Source organism: Misgurnus anguillicaudatus, chromosome 21, assembly GCF_027580225.2.
Source record: "Misgurnus anguillicaudatus chromosome 21, ASM2758022v2, whole genome shotgun sequence".
Taxonomy (NCBI): Eukaryota; Metazoa; Chordata; class Actinopteri; order Cypriniformes; family Cobitidae; genus Misgurnus; species Misgurnus anguillicaudatus.
In genome coordinates, this window is record NC_073357.2 from 4,782,433 (window position 1) to 4,802,743 (window position 20,311).

At 39.7% G+C, this 20,311-nt stretch overlaps 2 protein-coding genes across 2 annotated transcripts; one reads left to right on the forward strand and one right to left on the reverse strand.

Moving 5' to 3' along the window:
* The first annotated feature begins 350 nt into the window (after positions 1-350).
* LOC141353326 (CD209 antigen-like protein A) lies at positions 351-1,604 on the forward strand. The gene is made up of 6 exons (XM_073859832.1): positions 351-459; positions 593-800; positions 867-904; positions 1,032-1,159; positions 1,257-1,357; positions 1,469-1,604. The coding sequence occupies exons 1-6, from the start codon at positions 351-353 to the stop codon at positions 1,602-1,604; spliced, it is 720 nt and encodes a 239-aa protein (XP_073715933.1).
* Positions 1,605-14,518: 12,914 nt separating this feature from the next.
* On the reverse strand, positions 14,519-15,904 carry mespaa (mesoderm posterior aa). Its single transcript, XM_055202219.2, has 2 exons — positions 14,826-15,904; positions 14,519-14,722 (listed from the first exon to the last, which is right to left on the reverse strand). The coding sequence occupies exons 1-2, from the start codon at positions 15,417-15,419 to the stop codon at positions 14,642-14,644; spliced, it is 675 nt and encodes a 224-aa protein (XP_055058194.2). The 5' UTR covers positions 15,420-15,904; the 3' UTR covers positions 14,519-14,641.
* Between the last annotated feature and the right edge of the window lie 4,407 nt (positions 15,905-20,311).

Sequence of the window (20,311 nt, forward strand, 5' to 3'; positions counted from 1 at the left end):
ACCGTGTGACACAAGTATATGTCAACTTATTACTAACCCCAACCCCTGACAATCTACTTACAGTATACTCAGCTAATACAATTACAAATAATTATTTTGACCATGAAAATAAAGTGCCAGAAGAGAGAGACCAACTAACCACACAATAAACATTTAAATATTCACAAAAATAATCACAGAAACCAATTGTTTTTCATTCTGCTATAAACTGAAGTTCCTTTAAATACAGTTCATTTCTGTATCAAAACCCCCTGCAAAAACACATGAGCAGTATAATAGCGTTCAATAGTCGGATGCATTGTTATTATCCTGACTTTACTGAGAGAGTAATTGACATATAGAAAGCTATAATGGATAGCACTGAATTGTATGTCAACGCTGATGCTATAAGACTTGCACTTGGAAAGAAGATCGAAGATTCAAATATGACCTTCACCTCACCATCACCTCAACTCACAGGTACTTTTATTATCAATAATTAGCTTCTTCATAATTTGTATGAAAGGCACAAGTAGGGATTTACATGGTTATTATTGATGTCAGCAATGATAAATGAACAACATCAAAAACCTGTAATGTTTGTTGTCCTCAGTGAAAGACTCAATGAGGATGAGAAGTTACAGATCAGTTACAGTGTGTTTGGTGCTGCTGTGTGTTCTTCTACTGACTGCAGTCATAGTGCTGTGTGTCCTGATCATAACAATCAATCACCAGTTTTACATCACCAGCAAAAACATCACAGATCAGAGAGACCAGCTACTTACCAAATATACCAACATCACAGAAGAGAGAGACCAGCTGCTATTAAATAACAAAAATTTGACAAAAGAAAATGATAGATTATGAACCAACCTTAATAAACAAAGAGAGCAGTTAAATGCAACGATTGAGATTCTAAAAAGAGGTATTCATGAAATACACTAAAACATTTAAAAATATTTTATGTACAAATGTATGATAAAACATTATAAACTGCATAATTCAGTATGTGTGTGAATGATGGGCTATAGCTGAACTGTTTTTGTTTACAGAAGGATTGACAGTATTTCAATCTAGTTTGTACTTCATTTCATCTGAGAAGAAGACCTGGAGCGATAGCAGAACAAAATGCACACAGAGAGGAGCAGATCTGATCATCATTAACAACCAAGAGGAACAAGTGAGGGACAGATATACTCTGTGTGTGTGTGTGTGTGTGTGGGGGGGGGGGGGGGTATTAGTACAAGTAACCTATATGCAGTTGTTTTTCTTCTCAGGATTTTTTAAAGAATATGCCTGGTCCAAACTGGATTGGTTTGTCTGACAGTGATGTAGAGGGCACATGGAAATGGGTTGACGGTAGCACACTGAACACTAGGTGAGAAATCACTACATTTAACTGATTATTATCCAATAAATGATTCTCACAGTCAGTATCATATCACACAGAAAAAGTCATTTAAGATCTAATCATTATCTTTATTTTCAGATTCTGGGACAAATCTACAAATGAGCCAAATGGTGGGACAGCAGAGAACTGTGCTTTCATTTATTCATCAGGGTGGGGTGATTACCCCTGTACTTATACTTTTAACTGGATCTGTGAGAAAAACATGTTTAAATGAGATTCTTCTTTCAGTAAACTGTGAACACCAAACTTTCAAGTCATTTTAGCCAGTCTGTCTGAGCAGGATAAAATTTACTTAATGAAATGTAAAAACGAGTTGGTTCAACTTAAAAGTATGGGGCTATTTCAGGGGTTATGCACAGGGCTTATACTAGTCACAGACTAAAATGTATGTTTGAGCTGCCTTCATTTAAAAACATCTTGCACTGACACATCTTAACATATTTCAGTGACATTGTTTTGTCACTGATGCACACCAGTAATGTTTATTGTAAGGTTTGTTTGTAAAAACTCATTTATTCTGCTAATATAACTAAGGCGTAGTCCTGGATTAATCTAAACCTTGTCAAGGAAACTGCCCCTAAGTTACCTTGAAACTTAAAAAAGTTAATTCAACTTAAATATATTAGTTGACAGAACGATTTTTACATAGCCCTTTTTAGTAAAATAATATTTTTAAGTTAAACACACAGCAAAACGTCTGTTTATTATTTCTACTGTATATTATGGCTATGCAAATAATCATTTGTTTCACACAATGCATTTTAATAAATGAAGCTTTTCAGTTAAATCATTTTAATGTGGTAAACTGTGTGTTGGTTTGATGTTGTGCATCAATGTGATTGTGACTATATGTTGTGCAGGCTGTTTTATTGTATAAAGGAACAAATTAAATGTGTTTGGTAGCTCTGTATCTGTACTTTTATAGAGCATTGGCATATAGTATTTGCATCTGCTGGCGCTGCCCCGACGCACGAGTATAAAACGAGAGGCAGGTGCGATACCAAATCAGCTTTTTTCGCTTCTCAATAGCAGTTGATTTGCCAGCTTTCGAAGCTCTGTCTTTGCTCAACGCTTGTTGAAGTTGGTTAGCATAAAGGCAATACAGCGAATGCTCGAGGTTTTTGCTTTTTTTTTAGTTTGAGTGTGTGCGTTGCCACTCCCCTGCGTGCTTTATCACATCAGCACCTAGAGTGATTTTCTCTAAAATAGCAACACAAGTTGAATTTTTGTCTTTTATAAAACAGCCATTCTCTCGTGTCACGGCGGATTGCATCTTTTTAAAGATATCCTTTTATCCGTGCAGTCCCGGGTGCGGCAAATTCATGGGTCCCGCGGATGGTCACGATCGTTGCCTTTCGTGCTTGGACATTCAGCACGCAGAGGTGGTGTTCGAATTGCGGAAACATGACCCTTGCGGATCTGAGGAGATGAATCACGTTCCTGCGGGAGCTGAATTTTTCTTGTACTAAATATTGGGAAAAGGATATATCGGTCGATCTCTAATCAAAACAGAATTTTTGCTTGATAGCTTTAAATTTGGTTACATTTAGCTTAACATTTTTCTTTTTCATTCAGTTTTGTTTTCTTACTTTTTCACAAAATTCTAACAATAATGGGTGGATCATATAGTATCCTGCAAACCATCTAAACTGAGCAACACCAGACCATGTGCCACCAATGAAAATTAAAATAGGTATGAGCAGATTAAATATCATGTGCACTTGTACTTTGGCCTCACTGACATCTAAACGTTGAGATTCACAAATCAGGATTGCATTTAACAGAGTCCACTTAAACAGGTCTTTTACACAAATAAGCAAGAGAGTGAAACAACCAATGGCAATATATTTACTGTAATGGGACAATAGGGAAGGACGTTAAAGGGCCATTTCATTCATAGGAACATTAATCTTTGTTGAAAGTGGGTCCTATTTGTAGTCGAAATGTAACATAAATTTTATACATTTTGTGCCTATTTGACAGAGAAAGACAGAACGTGACTTTAGAGCACATTTGTATGAAAAACTACAACTCCCAGTATGCACCACAATGCACAGGTCTGCAAGCCACTCCCATTAATCGCAACACGGCTCAGATATGCTATTGTGTACAATGCCGCGTTAGTAGAAAATAGCCACCACTGTGTCTGACAGACACCAATCATGACTTACTTTTAAACATGATGTTACATTGTGTTACACCGAAAGACGTCTGTGAAATAAACATGTCCAAACACGTGCAAAGTTGCTCTCTTGCCTGGAAACATTCACCAAACAAACGTCCATATCCTTATCTGATGCAGAAATGTTATAAAGCAAGCACACAGCGAGAGTACAGGCAGTACAGGCTCCTCTACTCAGCCGAAGCCCAGGCTCCGGCCTACTCCTCGGGCTTCTGTTCCTCCATTTGCCTCAGCTCTTTGCTGTATTGTGGCTCATAAAGGTGCAATGAACAGCGGATTAGAGCATCACGCTTGCGAAATCACCCTCTTCCATATCATATTGATTAACTTCCACTGTTATTGTAACACGAAGTCTGGCTCGCTCCACAACTTCTGTTTAGCTTAGCTTAGCATAAAGATGGCGGCTGATCGTTTTTTCCCCGTCTGTGTTAGTATATTTTCGTAAGTCCCACCCACTGATCTGTAATAGGTCTGTAGCGTGAGTGGGTCCCACCCATAGCCCCCACCTTGGAAAAATGAGGAATGAGTGTCTGTAGTCTTTCACACTCAACAGAGATACAGCATTTCCTTCTTTCAGTGACGCAAAATGACGATTTTTACATAATTGAAAGAAGGAAGTGCCTCACTGAAATCAGTACCAGGAGAAACTTAGGGAATGATGCATGACCATTTAAACGCATGACTGGGTTTCCCTTTAAAGAAGTTAAGATTGTTAATGCCAGTCGAGAAACAAAAAGGCAAAAACCTAAAAAAAGTATATGTCAACTTATTACTAACCCCAGCCCCTGACAATCTACTTATACTCAGCTAATACCATTACAAATAATACCATTATTTTGACCATCAAAATAAAGTGCCAGAAGAGAGAGACCAGCTAACCACACAATAAACATTTAAATATTCACAAAAATATTCACAGAAACCAATTGTTTTTCATTCTGCTATAAACTGAAGTTCCTTTATGCATAAATACAATTCTGCAAAAAATACAGTTCCTTCCTGCATGAAAACCCCCTGCAAAAACACATGAGCAGTACAATAGTGTTCAGTAGTTGGTTGTATTGTTATTATCCTGACTTTACTGAGAGAGTAATTGACATATAGAAAGCTATAATGGATAGCACTGAATGGTATGTCAACGCTGATGCTATAAGACTTGCACTTGGAAAGAAGATCGAAGATTCAAATATGACCCTCACCATCACCTCAACTCACAGGTACTTTTATTATTAATAAGCTTCTTTATCATTTGTATGAAAGGCACAAGCAGGGATTTACCTGCTATAGTTGATGTCAGCTATGATAAATATACTAAAAAAAACTGTAATGTTTGTTGTCTCCAATGAAAGACTCAATGAGGATGAGAAGTTACAGATCAGTTACAGTGTGTTTGGTGCTGCTGTGTGTTCTTCTACTGACTGCAGTCATAGTGCTGTGTGTCCTGATTATAACAATCAATCACCAGTTTCTGTAATGACTTGTAAGAGACGGAAGCAAGCGCAGGTGTAAAAATGAAACAATGTTTATTAAATATAAACCAAGAGAGAGTATTCAATGTCAATGCGGAAGTAATCCAGTCCGGTGTTGTTGATGGCAATGGTGACGATGACTACGGTGGAAGTTGGTGCTTTGAGTGCGACGTTGGTGGAGTGGTGAGCAGTGGTGAAATCCAGACTGACACGGAACATCCACACGAAGACGACGACGACAATACACATCCAAACTGAAACACGTAATCCAAAGCACAGGGAACAACCAAGCAACACGGAGACTGAGCAAACAATAGAATCTGGCAGGGAACAGAAAGTCAGGTGAGTATATATGGAGATGATGTAATGATGAACAGCTGGAGCGAGACAATCAACACACAGGTGACAGGGATTGCTCTAACGAGCACATGGCAGGGGTAAGTGAACAACACACACACACAAACATGACACGGAGGAAAACAATGGATTTTCCTACCGTGACAGTACCCCCTCCCCTAGGAATGCCCCTCGGCGTTCCCAGCCTGCTTTACCTGCTGATTGAATTCATCAATAAGGCGGTGATCCAGTATGTCCCGAGCCGGAACCCACCTTCTCTCCTCCGGACCGTAACCTTCCCAATCCACCAAGTACTGAAATCCGCGTCCCCTCCGTCTGGAGTCCAGAATACGGTTAACCGAATAAGTGGTCTCCCCATTAACGATACGAGGCGGAGGGGGAACCGGGGCAGGCGGATTAAGACGGGAAAAAATCACCGGTTTAATTTTGGAAACGTGAAAGACGGGGTGAACCCTCCTGTACGCAGGAGGAAGGCTAAGACGCACTGTTACCGGATTAATGATTTTGGTAACAGAAAACGGGCCAATAAATTTGGGAGCAAGTTTATTCGAGACGGAACGCATCGGAATATTCTGGGTTGAAAGCCACACTCTTTGACCGACGACGTATCGGGGAGGCTTCGACCGGTGGCGATCGGCCTTGGCCTTGGTGCGTGACCTTGCCTGGAGCAGAGCTCTGCGAGCTCTGGTCCAGGTGCGGTGGCACCTCTGGACTAGTGCGTTTGCGGAGGGAACCGACACCTCGGATTCAGTACTGACAAAATTAGGTGGTTGGTACCCTAAACTACACTTAAATGGAGACATGCCCGTAGATGACACCGGCAGAGAATTGTGTGCGTACTCCACAATTGAGAGTTGCTGACACCAGGACGAAGGATTCTTGGAAACCAGACATCGCAACACCCTTTCGACGTCCTGATTGGCTCGCTCGGTTTGACCGTTGCTCTGGGGATGAAACCCGGACGAAAGACTAACAGTCGCCCCTAGCAATTTGCAGAACTCTCGCCAAAATTTGGACACAAACTGGGGACCCCTGTCAGAGACCACGTCTGTCGGGAGGCCATGTATTCGGAAGACGTGGTCAATGACAGCTACCGCTGTTTCCTTGGCTGATGGTAATTTGGGCAAGGGAATGAAATGGGTCGCCTTCGAGAACCGGTCCACTACGGTCAAAATCACCGTATTACCCTTAGAGGGTGGGAGGGCGGTAATAAAATCTAGCGAAATGTGGGACCAGGGTCTCGAAGGGACAGACAGCGGTAAAAGTAACCCATCTGGAGGACGATTGGAAGTCTTACCAACGGCACAAACCGAACAAGCCAAGACGAAGTCGTGGACGTCACGAGCCATACCAGGCCACCAAAATCGTTGCTTGACTAGAAACCTAGTTCTACTAACCCCTGGGTGACAAGCAACACTGGAACCATGACCCCACTGGAGGACGTCTGACCGTAACCCTTCCGGCACAAATAAACGGTTCGGTGGGCAGCGAGCCGGGGGCGTTACCCCTTCTAAGGCTGTCAAAACCTTCGATTCGACCTCCCATCTGAGCGCGGAGATAATGATTTTCTCCGGTAAAATGGGCTCGGGAGTAGCAGAACGATCGGAACGCTCAAAAAGACGGGATAAAGCATCGGGTTTGATGTTTTTGGAACCCGGCCGGTAAGAAAGTGTAAAATCGAAACGACCGAAAAACAATGCCCACCGAGCCTGCCTGGAGTTAAGTCTTTTGGCAGTTCTAATGTATTCGAGATTCTTATGGTCCGTCCATACAATGAAAGGTACACCCGACCCTTCAAGCCAGTGACGCCATTCTTCCAGTGCTAGCTTGACCGCCAACAACTCTCGATTGCCAATGTCATAGTTAACTTCCGCAGGAGATAAGCGATGGGAATAATACGCGCAAGGATGAACCTTTCCATCTGAGGATGCGCGCTGGGACAACACTGCTCCTACCCCCACCTCTGACGCGTCGACCTCCACTATGAATTGACGTGAACGATCAGGGGTAACGAGAATGGGAGCTGAAACAAAGCAGCTTTTCAGTTTGGCAAACGCAGCCTCAGCTGCGTCTGACCACCTGAACGTCAAACCAGGGGAAGTCAAAGCGGTCAGAGGTGCGGCTAGTTGGCTGAAATTGCGAATGAAACGCCGGTAAAAATTGGCGAACCCCAGAAATCTCTGCAGGGCCTTGCGAGACTCTGGGGATGGCCAATCTACCACAGCCTTAACTTTCTCAGGATCCATGCGAACACCCTCAGTCGAAATGATGTGTCCTAAAAAAGAAACAGACTGTGCATGAAAAACGCATTTTTCCGCCTTGACAAAAAGCCCATTCTCTAACAACCGCAGAAGCACTCGTCGTACGTGTTGCAAATGTTCCTGGAGAGACGAAGAAAAAATCAATATGTCATCCAGGTAAACATATATGAACTGGTCTACCATGTCTCGCAACACGTCATTAACGAGTGCTTGGAAGACTGCCGGCGAGTTCGTGAGACCAAAAGGCATCACGCAGTACTCAAAATGGCCACGAGGGGTGTTAAACGCAGTCTTCCATTCATCCCCCTTCCTGATGCGAACCAAATGATATGCATTACGTAAGTCCAATTTAGTGAAAACGGACGCTCCCTGCAACCTCTCGAAAGCTGAAGACATCAACGGCAAAGGATAAGTATTCTTTACCGTGATGTTGTTCAACCCTCGGTAGTCAATACAAGGTCGCAAGGATCCGTCCTTCTTCCCCACAAAAAAGAACCCCGCCCCCGCTGGAGATGAGGAAGGGCGAATGAACCCCGTTGCCAGAGAATCAGAAATATATTTCTCCATGGCCTCCATCTCCGGAACGGACAGAGAGTATAACTTGCCCTTAGGCGGAAACGTACCTGGCAATAAGTCTATCGCACAGTCATAGGGACGATGAGGAGGAAGAGAATCAGCCCGCGACTTACTGAACACCTCCTTCAGGTCGTGGTACTCCGCGGGCACGGTAGACAAATCCACTGCTTTCCCCTGAAACACAGACTCAGACACAGAAACACAAGCAGAGACAAGACAGGACTTATGACACTCCTCGCTCCAGCTGATAACGGAACCCAATCTCCAGTCGATCCTGGGATTATGGAGATGAAGCCAAGGATGTCCAAGAACTATGGGGGTGAGAGCAGTGTCAGTAATAAAAAATGAAATTGTCTCAGTGTGATTCCCAGATGTGATGAGTGTAATGGGTGCTGTGGTGTGCTTAATAGTGGGTAATGGATGTCCATTGAGGGCGAAGGGCTCAATCTGGTGGGTGAGAGGAATGAACTGTAGCTGAAGCTTACGTGCCAGAGAGCTATCGATGAAATTGCCCTCCGCCCCCGAATCCAGAAGTGCGTGCCCAGTGTGTGACTTCGTGGACCACCGTAGTCTCACCGGGAGGAAGGTAGATGTAATAGATGTCTTCCGTGCGGAGATCCCGCCCGAAAGTAGCCTCTGCCTAGCTATCGGGCGTGGTCCTTTTACTGGACACCGCTGACATTGGTGACCCAGCTCGCCACAGTATATGCAAAGTCCCAGGGATCTCCGCCGCATTCTCTCCTCCCGGGGTAACCGAGCTCGACCCACCTGCATGGGCTCCGGATCTGAGAGACCGCCGGCGGACACTTCACTGAATGGACCTGCATCTTCCCCTCTCAACTGGGACGAGGCGTGAGTCCTTCTGGCTGAAATGGACAGGCGTGCGTCAACCCGGATCGCCAAATCCACCAGCCCATTAAGAGAGGTAGGTAACTCCGCCGTAACGATCTCTCGCTGGATCCGATCCGCCAACCCATGCAGAAACTGATCCCACTGCGCTTCCTCGTTCCACCTGCACTCCGCCGCCAGGGTACGGAACTCGATGGCATAGTCCGAGACCGACCGCTCCCCCTGCTGGAGATCCGTGAGGAGACGGGCGGCCTCCCTCCCGGCGACGGAGTGGTCGAAAACCTTCTTCATCTCCTCTGCAAGCGAGGCGAACGAGGAACAACAGCTGTCCTTGTTTTCCCATACCGCCGTCCCCCAGAGGGCAGCCTTGCCAGAGAGAAGCGAGAGCGTAAACGCTACCTTGGTCTCCTCGAGGAAGAATGACCGGGACTGTTGGGCGAAATGTAAAGAACAATGAGAGAGAAAAGTACGGCAATAGTTGGGCTCACCGGCGTATCTCTCCGGGATAGGAAGTCTCGGTTCCGGGATGAAACTACCCCCTGGAGGTGAAGATGGTGCGGGCGGCATGGGTGGCGCAGTGGGAGGCGTGATGTCCGGAGATCGCTGGGAGAGCTCGGAAACCTTCGCCACCATTACCTGGACGGCCTTCCGCATATCTTCGATGGTTTTATCCTGATGATCCATACGAGCCAGCGATCGTTGGAGAAACTCCTCCAGCGTGGAGATTGGTTGACCACCTGCTGCTTCCATGTTGGCCAGATTCTTCTGTAATGACTTGTAAGAGACGGAAGCAAGCGCAGGTGTAAAAATGAAACAATGTTTATTAAATATAAACCAAGAGAGAGTATTCAATGTCAATGCGGAAGTAATCCAGTCCGGTGTTGTTGATGGCAATGGTGACGATGACTACGGTGGAAGTTGGTGCTTTGAGTGCGACGTTGGTGGAGTGGTGAGCAGTGGTGAAATCCAGACTGACACGGAACATCCACACGAAGACGACGACGACAATACACATCCAAACTGAAACACGTAATCCAAAGCACAGGGAACAACCAAGCAACACGGAGACTGAGCAAACAATAGAATCTGGCAGGGAACAGAAAGTCAGGTGAGTCTATATGGAGATGATGTAATGATGAACAGCTGGAGCGAGACAATCAACACACAGGTGACAGGGATTGCTCTAACGAGCACATGGCAGGGGTAAGTGAACAACACACACACACAAACATGACACGGAGGAAAACAATGGATTTTCCTACCGTGACAGTTTCACATCAAGAGCAAAAACATCACAGATGAGAGAGACCAGCTACTTACCAAATATACCAACATCACAGAAGAGAGAGATAAATTAAGAGTCAAGTACTATAACATCAGTAAACTAAATGAACAATTGAATCAGGAGAAAAATGAACTATAGACAAATCTTCATGGTAATCTTAAAATGCAAAACAACACGTTTCCATATTTAAAGGATCCGGTAAATACATGTTGTACTTAGGATTCAGAAGCTAAACTGTTTGTGTTTACAGATGGATTGATTTACTGTCAATTCAATTTATACTTTATTTCATCTGAGAAGAAGAACTGGAACGAGAGCAGAAGATACTGTAGAGAGAGAGAGGAGCAGATCTGATCATCATTAACAATCAAGAGTGACAGATACTGTATAAAGAAACAGCACTGTTATGATATAAATGTTTTGTTTTTCATAGGATTTCGTCAGCAAAATATATTGTAAAGAAAAAATCGGGATTGGTTTGTCTAAAAGAGATTCTGAGGGGAGATGGAAATGGGTTGATAACAGCACACGGACCACTAAGTGAGAAATCATTAATTTAATAAATTAAAAATGATTTTCAAACTCAATATCATACTCACATCTCTTTTTCTGTCAGGTTCTGGGACACTTCTGGGCCCGTAAAGGAGCCCAATGGTCAAAAGGGAGATAACTATGCTGTAACTTGTTCATCAGGGTGGGCTGATTACCCGTGTAATACTTATACTTTTCAAAAGACCTTTTAAAAAGGTCCTGATATGTACATGTGTACATGGACATGTGTAAATACATCTGTTTGATGAAGCCATATATCTCAGTGCTTTACTACTCCCAAACGTAAGCATGCCACTCCCAAGTTAGTCAGGAAAGAGGCAAACAAACAAAGACGACATGCTTGTTGCTTTATGGAGAGATGACATTGGATAAAAAACTTTTTAGAACTAATAAAATATACCTGTGACAAACTTGATAATATTAACCAAAGAAATAAAACTTTGAGAAAGCGTCATTGACCTGTAAATCATTGAACCGCTTCACTATCCTGCTTATCTGTATACTGCGCATAGACTGTAAAAAAAGATGGACGACGCGACGTCGCCTCCCACCATTGTAATGAATTGAAGCAAAAAATGTCCGACCACGGTCGCCGCCATGTTACGTAAAAACGTCAGTTTGGAGCCGAGGCATGCGCAGAAGGAATCGTCCGTAAAGCCAGAGGCGGAGCCACGGTATCAAACTTCCGCCCAAACGCTCGCGCGGCCAATTCAACCACTCCAATCATAACGACACGCCCCGCTTCTATAGCATCAAATTACAAGCTAAAATGAAACTTATCACAAAAATTAACACTTGAACATATATCAGCGTGATAACAACTACTTGAAAGGACCAAAACCATCTTTCGAAAACTTTTATTGGAAGTGTAATTTTTTTTATTTAGAGCAAAGTCCTATTCATTTAAATGGAGAGGGCGGGGTTATGACTTGTACTGCAGCCAGCCACCAGGGGGCGATCAAAGAGCCAGAGGCTTCACTTTTCAAGGCTTATGAGGCACACCCGATACTGCGCAATCCAGCTAGAGCACAAAGAAATGTACCAGACCCGAAATGACCCAAAACAGTTTTTACCTGTACCTGACGTGCATAAACTTTTTTTTTTTGAAGAAAGACCGACCCGAGACAATCCCAACAAAATTAGACCAGAGTCCAACCCAACCAAGTTGCAATATGTAAACGGCATCCTATGTGCACCAAAGATCCTTAAGATACAGTAATTTACCCAAAAAGGTACAACATTGTATTATCTTTAGTATACCTGTAAAGGTACAAAAAACTTTTTTAATGTATTATTTAAAGAAAACAATGCTTAATAAATAATTAATAACAATAAGAGTGCTGTTTTGCAGTATAATTCAAGCTTTTAAAATAAAATAAGCCTTAATTCGTGTTGAATGCAGCTACCTCATTGTTAAGTGTTACCAATATTTTTTATTTTTCATAACAACATGAATATACTTCAGTTTATCATCTGATGGTTTATTAAATTAAGTCATTCAAATATATTTGTTGCATTGGATGTTGAATGCACTTTAATCCAATAACCCAAATAAAGACGTAACAGTACATGAAAGCATTACAGCAGATCTCTGTTAGATGGATTTAGACAATGACGCTCAACAGAGGAAACAGACGAGACAACACAAACAGAAGGAAGTGATGAGTTAATGTGGACTCTATCAGCAGCTGTAGTTTTTCTCACCTTGTTCTTTACAGCTCTCTCTCTCTACACTTCTACAGTAATAGAGACAGACAACAGCTGTGACTGACAGGTGCGCCCGTGTGATCTGATCATCTCTACAAGGTCAATGCAAAAATATTTTCTGCAGCACCATGAGCACTTCAATATGCTGAATCATTTTAAAAGAGTTTTCAGCATTAATGAAATATAATCATATAATCACTGAACCAATAAACCGGATTTAAGTAGCACGAGTAATTTTTGTAGCAAAAGCCAACAATACATCATATGGGTCAAAATGATTGATTTTTCTTATATGCCAGAAATCATTAGGATATTGTGTACATTTTCTACAGTAAATATATAAAAAATGTATTTATCATTATTAACATGTTTTGCTAAGGACTTCATTTGGACAACTTTAAAGGTGATTTTCTTAATATTTAATTTTTTTGCACCGTCAGATTCCAGATTTTCAAATAGTTGTATTCCAACCAAATTTTGTCCTTTCCTAACAAACCATACATCAATGGAAAGCTAATTCATTCATATTTCAGATGATGTATATATACTTTTAAAAAATGAACCCTTATGACTGGTTTTGTAGTCCAATGTCACATATTAAAGCGGTACATGAGAAATAATCTATGATAACAGACTATACCAGATATAAGAAATATTAATTTTAAAAAGCGCTACACAAATAAATGTGAAATACATTCACTTTAATGCATTTGGCAGATGCTTTTATCCAAAGCGACTTGCAGTGCCTTAGAAGGTACCAGCCTGATCTCACATAAATGTGTACGTATTTTACAAGTTGGCTAATTCGTATTAATTCATACAAAATCAATTGTATAAAAATGTTCGGTTATCATAAAAATACCAAAACTTCAACCCTAACCCCAACGTCACAAGGCAAATTGTACGACAATGTACGAATGTGGTTGTATATTTTAATTCAAATTAGCCACCTGATAAAATACGTACAAATTGATTGGAAGGTACACGTTTTTATCAATATGTGTGGGTTCAAACCCATAACCTTTTGCACTACTATTGCAACTGACTTGAACTAAAATGTTGAATTGAAAAGTGTTAACAGAGTACTTTCATAAATGAAAACCCGATGTTTGTTTTCTTGGCATGATTTGGGAATGATGTGGTCATTCTCAGTTCTTATGTGCTTGAATACAACATGGTCATTGTCACAAATTTGCTTACATTTCATTAGTGACCTACACTGTAATAAGTAAAAGCTTCTCAACTTAAATTAGTAAATTAAAAAAATACTTCAATAGGTAACACCTAAATCAAGTTTTCTAAACTTATTCATTTTGTGAAACAAATGAAAAATTTAAGTTGAAAAAACTTTCAATTGGTAACACCTAAAATATTAAAACATTTTTATCTTTTTTTTTCATTTAAAGTGAAAAATTTAAGTTAAAATTTTTATTTTTAAGCATTATCAATTTAAATGTTTTTCAATTCACTTAAAGTGAGAAAATTTAAGTTTATAAAACTAATTTTTTTTTGTTAATGCAACAGTATTCAGTGTCTTCATGTTATATCTAAATAGTTTTTGTTTACTACCCTTTTAAAAATATTTGCTTTTATATAGTGATGAGGCAAATATGTTCAACTATTTGACATTCATGAGTCGACTCTTGCACTTCAGAGGAAAATCCCTGCCGAGTTTAACATGGCACAGGGATAATGAAGACCATCAGCTGTTAGTGTTAGTTTACTATCCTGCTAAATTAATGCTAAACCACAGGGGGTTTTCCTTAAACGTGTGAATTACAACGTGTTAGGACCATCACCCAGCTGTCTGTCATTATGAAACGCAAAAATAAACTTTATACAAGACAATATACAAGTTATGTTAGGTTTATTCAAGGCTTTATTTATTCACTTAAATATAAATCTCTCTGTAAACATATACAAATATAAATAGCAGTATAAACATATTTACAATGAATTAAAGTGATGTCCATTTTCATAGGAGGCCAAATTTTGCATTTCCGTCTGTTTTGATCAACAACGTCCATTGAAGAATTGCTGCTGCTGGCGCCTCCAAAACTCTTGTGTTTGAAATGCGAGGAAATCATCTGCGTTCTGTAGAATGAAACAAAATATTGATCAAAATAATGAACAAACTACAAAAACAGTTTGGTAATAATAATGATACAAAGTAGAGAGAGATGAAACATGTGCGTACCTGATAACAGGACTGAAACTGTTGAGCTGGTGATCTTTGAATAACTGTTGGTTCTTCGCAAAATTGGTTAAACGTGCTCAGTGAAGTGTCACCGATCTGTATCTGCTCTGAAGCAACTCCCAGACGCACTTCATCTTCGCTGATCACAAGTTGTTCAGACAGATCGGAGATGTACTGGATAGCGAGTCTCAGCGTCTCAATCTTGGTCAAGGTCTTTCCCGCCGGAGCCACTGACGGAGGCAGGTAGGTCCTCAGGTGATGAAGAGCTTTGGTCAGATCCCTCATCCTCAACTTCTCCCGTTCACTCGCAGTTTCCCGTTTCACCCCAGGGAATTTCGACCTTGGACGTCCGGTCTTTCTCTTTGCCTGAGTGCTGTTGTGCTGGAGAATCTGTGGTATATCCCCTCCAACCCCACAAGTGTAAGCAGGAGGAGAGAAGCCACAAGAATCGATGGAGGAGGTAGGTGACAGACTGCTGCTGGCGCTGTAGTAGCCGACATCAGACGTGAGGTTACTCTGATCCAGAAAGCTCTGGCAGTCAAACAGGAAGACGCCGCTGTCTTGAAGCTGAAGAGAAGAGTTGGAGATATCCATGACTGTTGGCTGGAGAAGATCTCTGCTGTGTGTTTGCTGGTGGACCGGGGCTCTCTGGTTTATATCCTCGGTGAGGTGCGAGTTTGCACCTCAGTGGATTCCAGTCAGTAGTTGAGAAGAGAAGTGACGCCGGACATAGGGGGTCTGTGGGAAAGAGTTTCTTCTCCAGACTCAGGTGTGAGGTGTGAATCTTTTACATTTCAATATTACAGACTTGGAATACAACTTCTTCAAATCACCACATACTGAAATATCCAGATACACTGGACACTGGAGCTTGATATCTGACCGAATTTCCTTGTTTTGATTAAGTTGTACAAATTTGTTTTTGGTCAGCTCATTTTTTCTATTAGGTTGATGGAGATGTGAATTGTTCCTGTGGCTCAACTGTGTTAGCAATGCAAAGGTGAGGGTTTTGATCCCAAGATCACACTACTTACACTGTAAAAATTTGCTTTAATTATGCAGCTGGTTGCCAGTAACTTACTGTACACTGCAACATTTTTCGTTGTGAATTCACAGTAAATAAATGGATACATTTTGCATGACTTTCACAGCAAGGATTACAGAAATATACTGTGAAAATACTCACAGCAATTTACTGTGATGTTATATCTGTGATATTACAATGCATTGATGTAAAAGCACAACTGTATACTGTAACTTCACAGCTTCAATGGCAAAGCAATTACTGTGATATTACAATACATTACTGGGGAATTACAATCTTCTGCTGTTCATCATTACAACAAGGCCATGTACTATTACAGTGTGTACTGTGAAAGTACATGTTGACAATAATTTACTGTGAAAAGAGACGTTTGATTAGTAAATGAATTAGGTGATGATTTTTTACCATTATGTACCAACCACCACAGAATTACAATATTAACTTAATGTTAATGTTCATAACAAACGTGGTGTATTAACACAAAGTTAACACAACCAGGGAAAAAACTAGCAAGCAAAGAGTCAAGGGTCAAGAGTCTAACTAAAACAACCACTAATCACAAAAATGGTGACTTAAAATGAAACAAAACATCAACATCTAAACCTAATAAGTGAATTGTGTTTTCTACAGCAATATATTTACTGAACATTCATGTTTTATAAAATAATAAAATGCAATGTTTCTCTATCATTTACATAACAATCAAACAATTCAATATAATAAACAGCTGTTGTTTTAAACATTGTGTGAACATTAAAACTTGACATTGTCATAACGTTTAAAAATGTAAAATGTAACATTCCTCTAACGTTCAGACAACACAAAAATGTTCTTAGAACGTCAAGAAAACTGGACACTTTTTACGTTGGCAAAACGTTTTTGGGAACCTTGGGAACTTTCAGGGAACGTTCTTAGAACTTTTTTCTATTAGCTGGGTTCATCTACATCAACGTGCCATATTTTTTAAAATAAATTTATATTTTTCTGATTCCATATTTATTTTAATAAGTCAGACTACGTCCATGTTTTTATACAGTCTATGGTTCAAAACAGTTTGGTTATGTAATGTGACTTCCCAGGGCATATTTCAATACAATATTTCACTGTAATAATACAGTTTAATGCTGTGAAATCCTTAATTTTTTTACTGTGTTGCTGTGATATTACAGACCTTTTTGTGATATAACAGCAGGTTTTAGATTGCAAGATTTTACTGTAAAATAAGAGTTAAATGCTGTAAAATCCAAGGATACTATAGTTTTCACAGGTATTCATTGGGATATTACAGGGAAACTTAATTACAACAAGTTATGGTAAAATAACACTGTTAATGATTGTAAAATGCTGGTAATTTCTAACAGTGTAGAAAATAAAGGGTAAAAATATTTCATGTTCATTTAACTTTGAACAAACTGTTGCCAATAAACAACATGAATGTAAAATCTACAGTAAGTTACTGGCAGCTAGTTGAATGCACTATAAAAGTCACTTTGCATAAAGGTTTCTGCCAAATGCATGAATGTGAGGTGACTTGTGTAAAAATCTTCATTATGCACTCAACATGTCTCTGGAAACCGAACTGAGATGTTTATGCTATTAATTTTTATTTTTTCATGTACAATAAAATTGAAAAAAGCACACTCCGCTTTACGTCGTGCCGCATTACCACCTTGGATGTGCATTATTTTTGAATATTTGAATTTGATATTTACAAATTATTGAACCAAATAGTGTGTACGTGACATTTGAACGTCTTATCATCGTAAAACCAAAAGTAAACAGGTTTTCCTTATTTCTGCGATAACAACCTGCTGCCTATACATTATCCCTTACATACCACGGTTAACACAGAAATTGCTAATGCTGGGTACACATCAAAAGATGGGTCGATTTCCCCCCTTCCTACAATCCTAGCTATGTCCCAATTATCTTGATGGTTCTATAGATTATCTTATCAGATTTTCCCTTGGTGTGAGGTGTTAAAAGTGTCCGGACCTCATCGGAAGAACGTCAGAGCTCCCCCGATCGCGAATCGTAATATTAAACATGTTTAATATTTACGATCAGAAATCCTGATGTGTGGGGGAACCCTGAGGACAAACGTGCGCACGCTCTTAAGATTATCATGTGAAACGAAACAATATCCAATCAGAAAGCAAGATGATGAAAGACGGAAGCAGTCATGGCGCAGCACACAGTGAAGTTAGTGCAAAGTGAACTTCTACAGACCATGTTCTTGCTGTCTTCATGACTTCACCCAAAACCTTTTCTTTTATCTCTTAAATTTTCTGTGAAAATCATTCAAAACACTATCATTGAAATTTCTTCCTGCATGTCGTGCGCCATTCTTACTCTGAAGTTTCGCGAGATTTTGCGAGATTTCCTGTGTTCACAGTCAAGACTCTGGTTGAAAATCTGTTTGTGTAGGTGTGCTGTCTTTGGCATATCATGGCACACCACACACTATGAGCAAAACGGTTAAATCTTAGATTTTGGTTTATTACATTTTGAAAATCTTATAAGATGTAAAAAATATTTTGGTGTGTACCTGGCATAAGACATTGCTTTTTTTTAAAGCAACTTACAAATGAAAAATGGCAATACTAACAGATCTGCAATACCAGGTTTCACAAGTAAACCAGAACCAGAACAAATCTCTGCAGCATTCAAAGACAATGATAATTTTCAAATGTTAAATAAATCCTCCCTTGATCCATATAGCAAAAAAAATCTAGCAATTTTTTAATATATGTTATATGCATTTTGTAGAAAGTAAATCTTTATCAAATATATTTTTTTAATTTTCAAATATATTTAGTTTTAACCTTCATATATTAACATATATTTAAAAATTTGTTTCAGGGGCAACAAATACATTTCTACACTCTAAAAAATTTGCTGTAATTTTGCAGCTGGTTGCCAGTAACTTACTGTAGAAGATAAAGTAAAAAAGAGTTTCATGTTCACTTAACGTTGAACAAAATGTTGCCAGTAAATAACATAAATGTAAAATCTACAGTAAGTTACTGGCAGCTAGTTGCCAGTAATACCCATTAATACTGTAATTTCTACAAACATTTTTTACAGTGTAATTTTACAACCCCTTTACCAAATATATATATATTTTCTGGTCAAAATATAAAAGTTTGTACAGTATGTGTTATGTTATGTTTACAAATTTGTAACATACAAAGTTTTTCTTCCAATGATGTGAATATAAATGCTTTAAAATATATTTATATTTATATTATTTATATTTTTTGTAAACATATTTCAAAATATATTTCAGCAAAGCCATTTTTTGTATATTTTGAAAGTATATTTGAAAATATATATTTTGCGTTATGAAGAACAACACCGCAGCTCTACCAACAGATTAAAGTTTATCAGTGCATCTGAACTTTATCAAAGTAAAGAGGACAATGACATAAAAACAACCAACACTTATTGCTCCGAATTAACACAATTAACACCCTTCATTAGGTTCTTAGCTAGGCACGAAGTTCTGACCTCAGGGGTCTAAATGTGACACCTTCACAAAGCTCCTGTGGTGTTCATCCAGAAGATGGTGGTGGACTCCATCACTGACTCAAGTTCCCACAAACACAAGCGTTAGATTTTACTCCTGAATCCACACCAATCAACACAACAACAAAGCTGTTTTAATATCACATGAAAACTCTCGGTAATGCACTCCATAGATATTATCACAAATTGCATATAGTTGAGATGGGTGATATCTCAATCACATTGTAGAGTTGAAGTCAAAACTCTGTGTATTTTGTGTTAGTTCAAAAAGTTAGACAACACAATGTAACCAAAATGTTATGTAATTCTGTGCATTTCTTTGGACAAGACTTGACGTTAGTTAGCACCAGCTGAGCTACAGGGAAATCTTCTGAAATAGGCAGATTACAGAGATTAAAAACGTACAAATTTGAAGCCAGATAAAAACCCTACTATGAGTCCTGAGTAATAAGGTGTGACTCTTAATTTGGGGATTTCCTCTAACTTAGTTTAACACCGGTGTGATTATGAGTCGATTAACACGTGATTGTTACACATTCACACATTTTAATTGTGTATTTGCCTTGCAGGATGAAAGGGTTGAATGTATTTGAGATTAGGATTAGCACATCAAATGTCTCTACTCGCTGGCTAAATAAACTCTGGGGTTTAATTCAACAACGTGCTGTGATCGACACACAACTGTTCTATGCATTTAAAATGCTTACCTCATACATTAGCGCACAAGTATTGTTAAGATATCAAAGCTGGTTTTTGTGGCTAGACTTAGTGGTGTGAACAAACTTTTCACATTGACTTGAACTTCATTAGCAGCAATAAGCTTCACTTGACACTATAGCAGAATACACATGAGACGAGCCTCACTTATTGGTACCCATATTTAGTTTACATTCATTTTTTGCTTACACTTTAT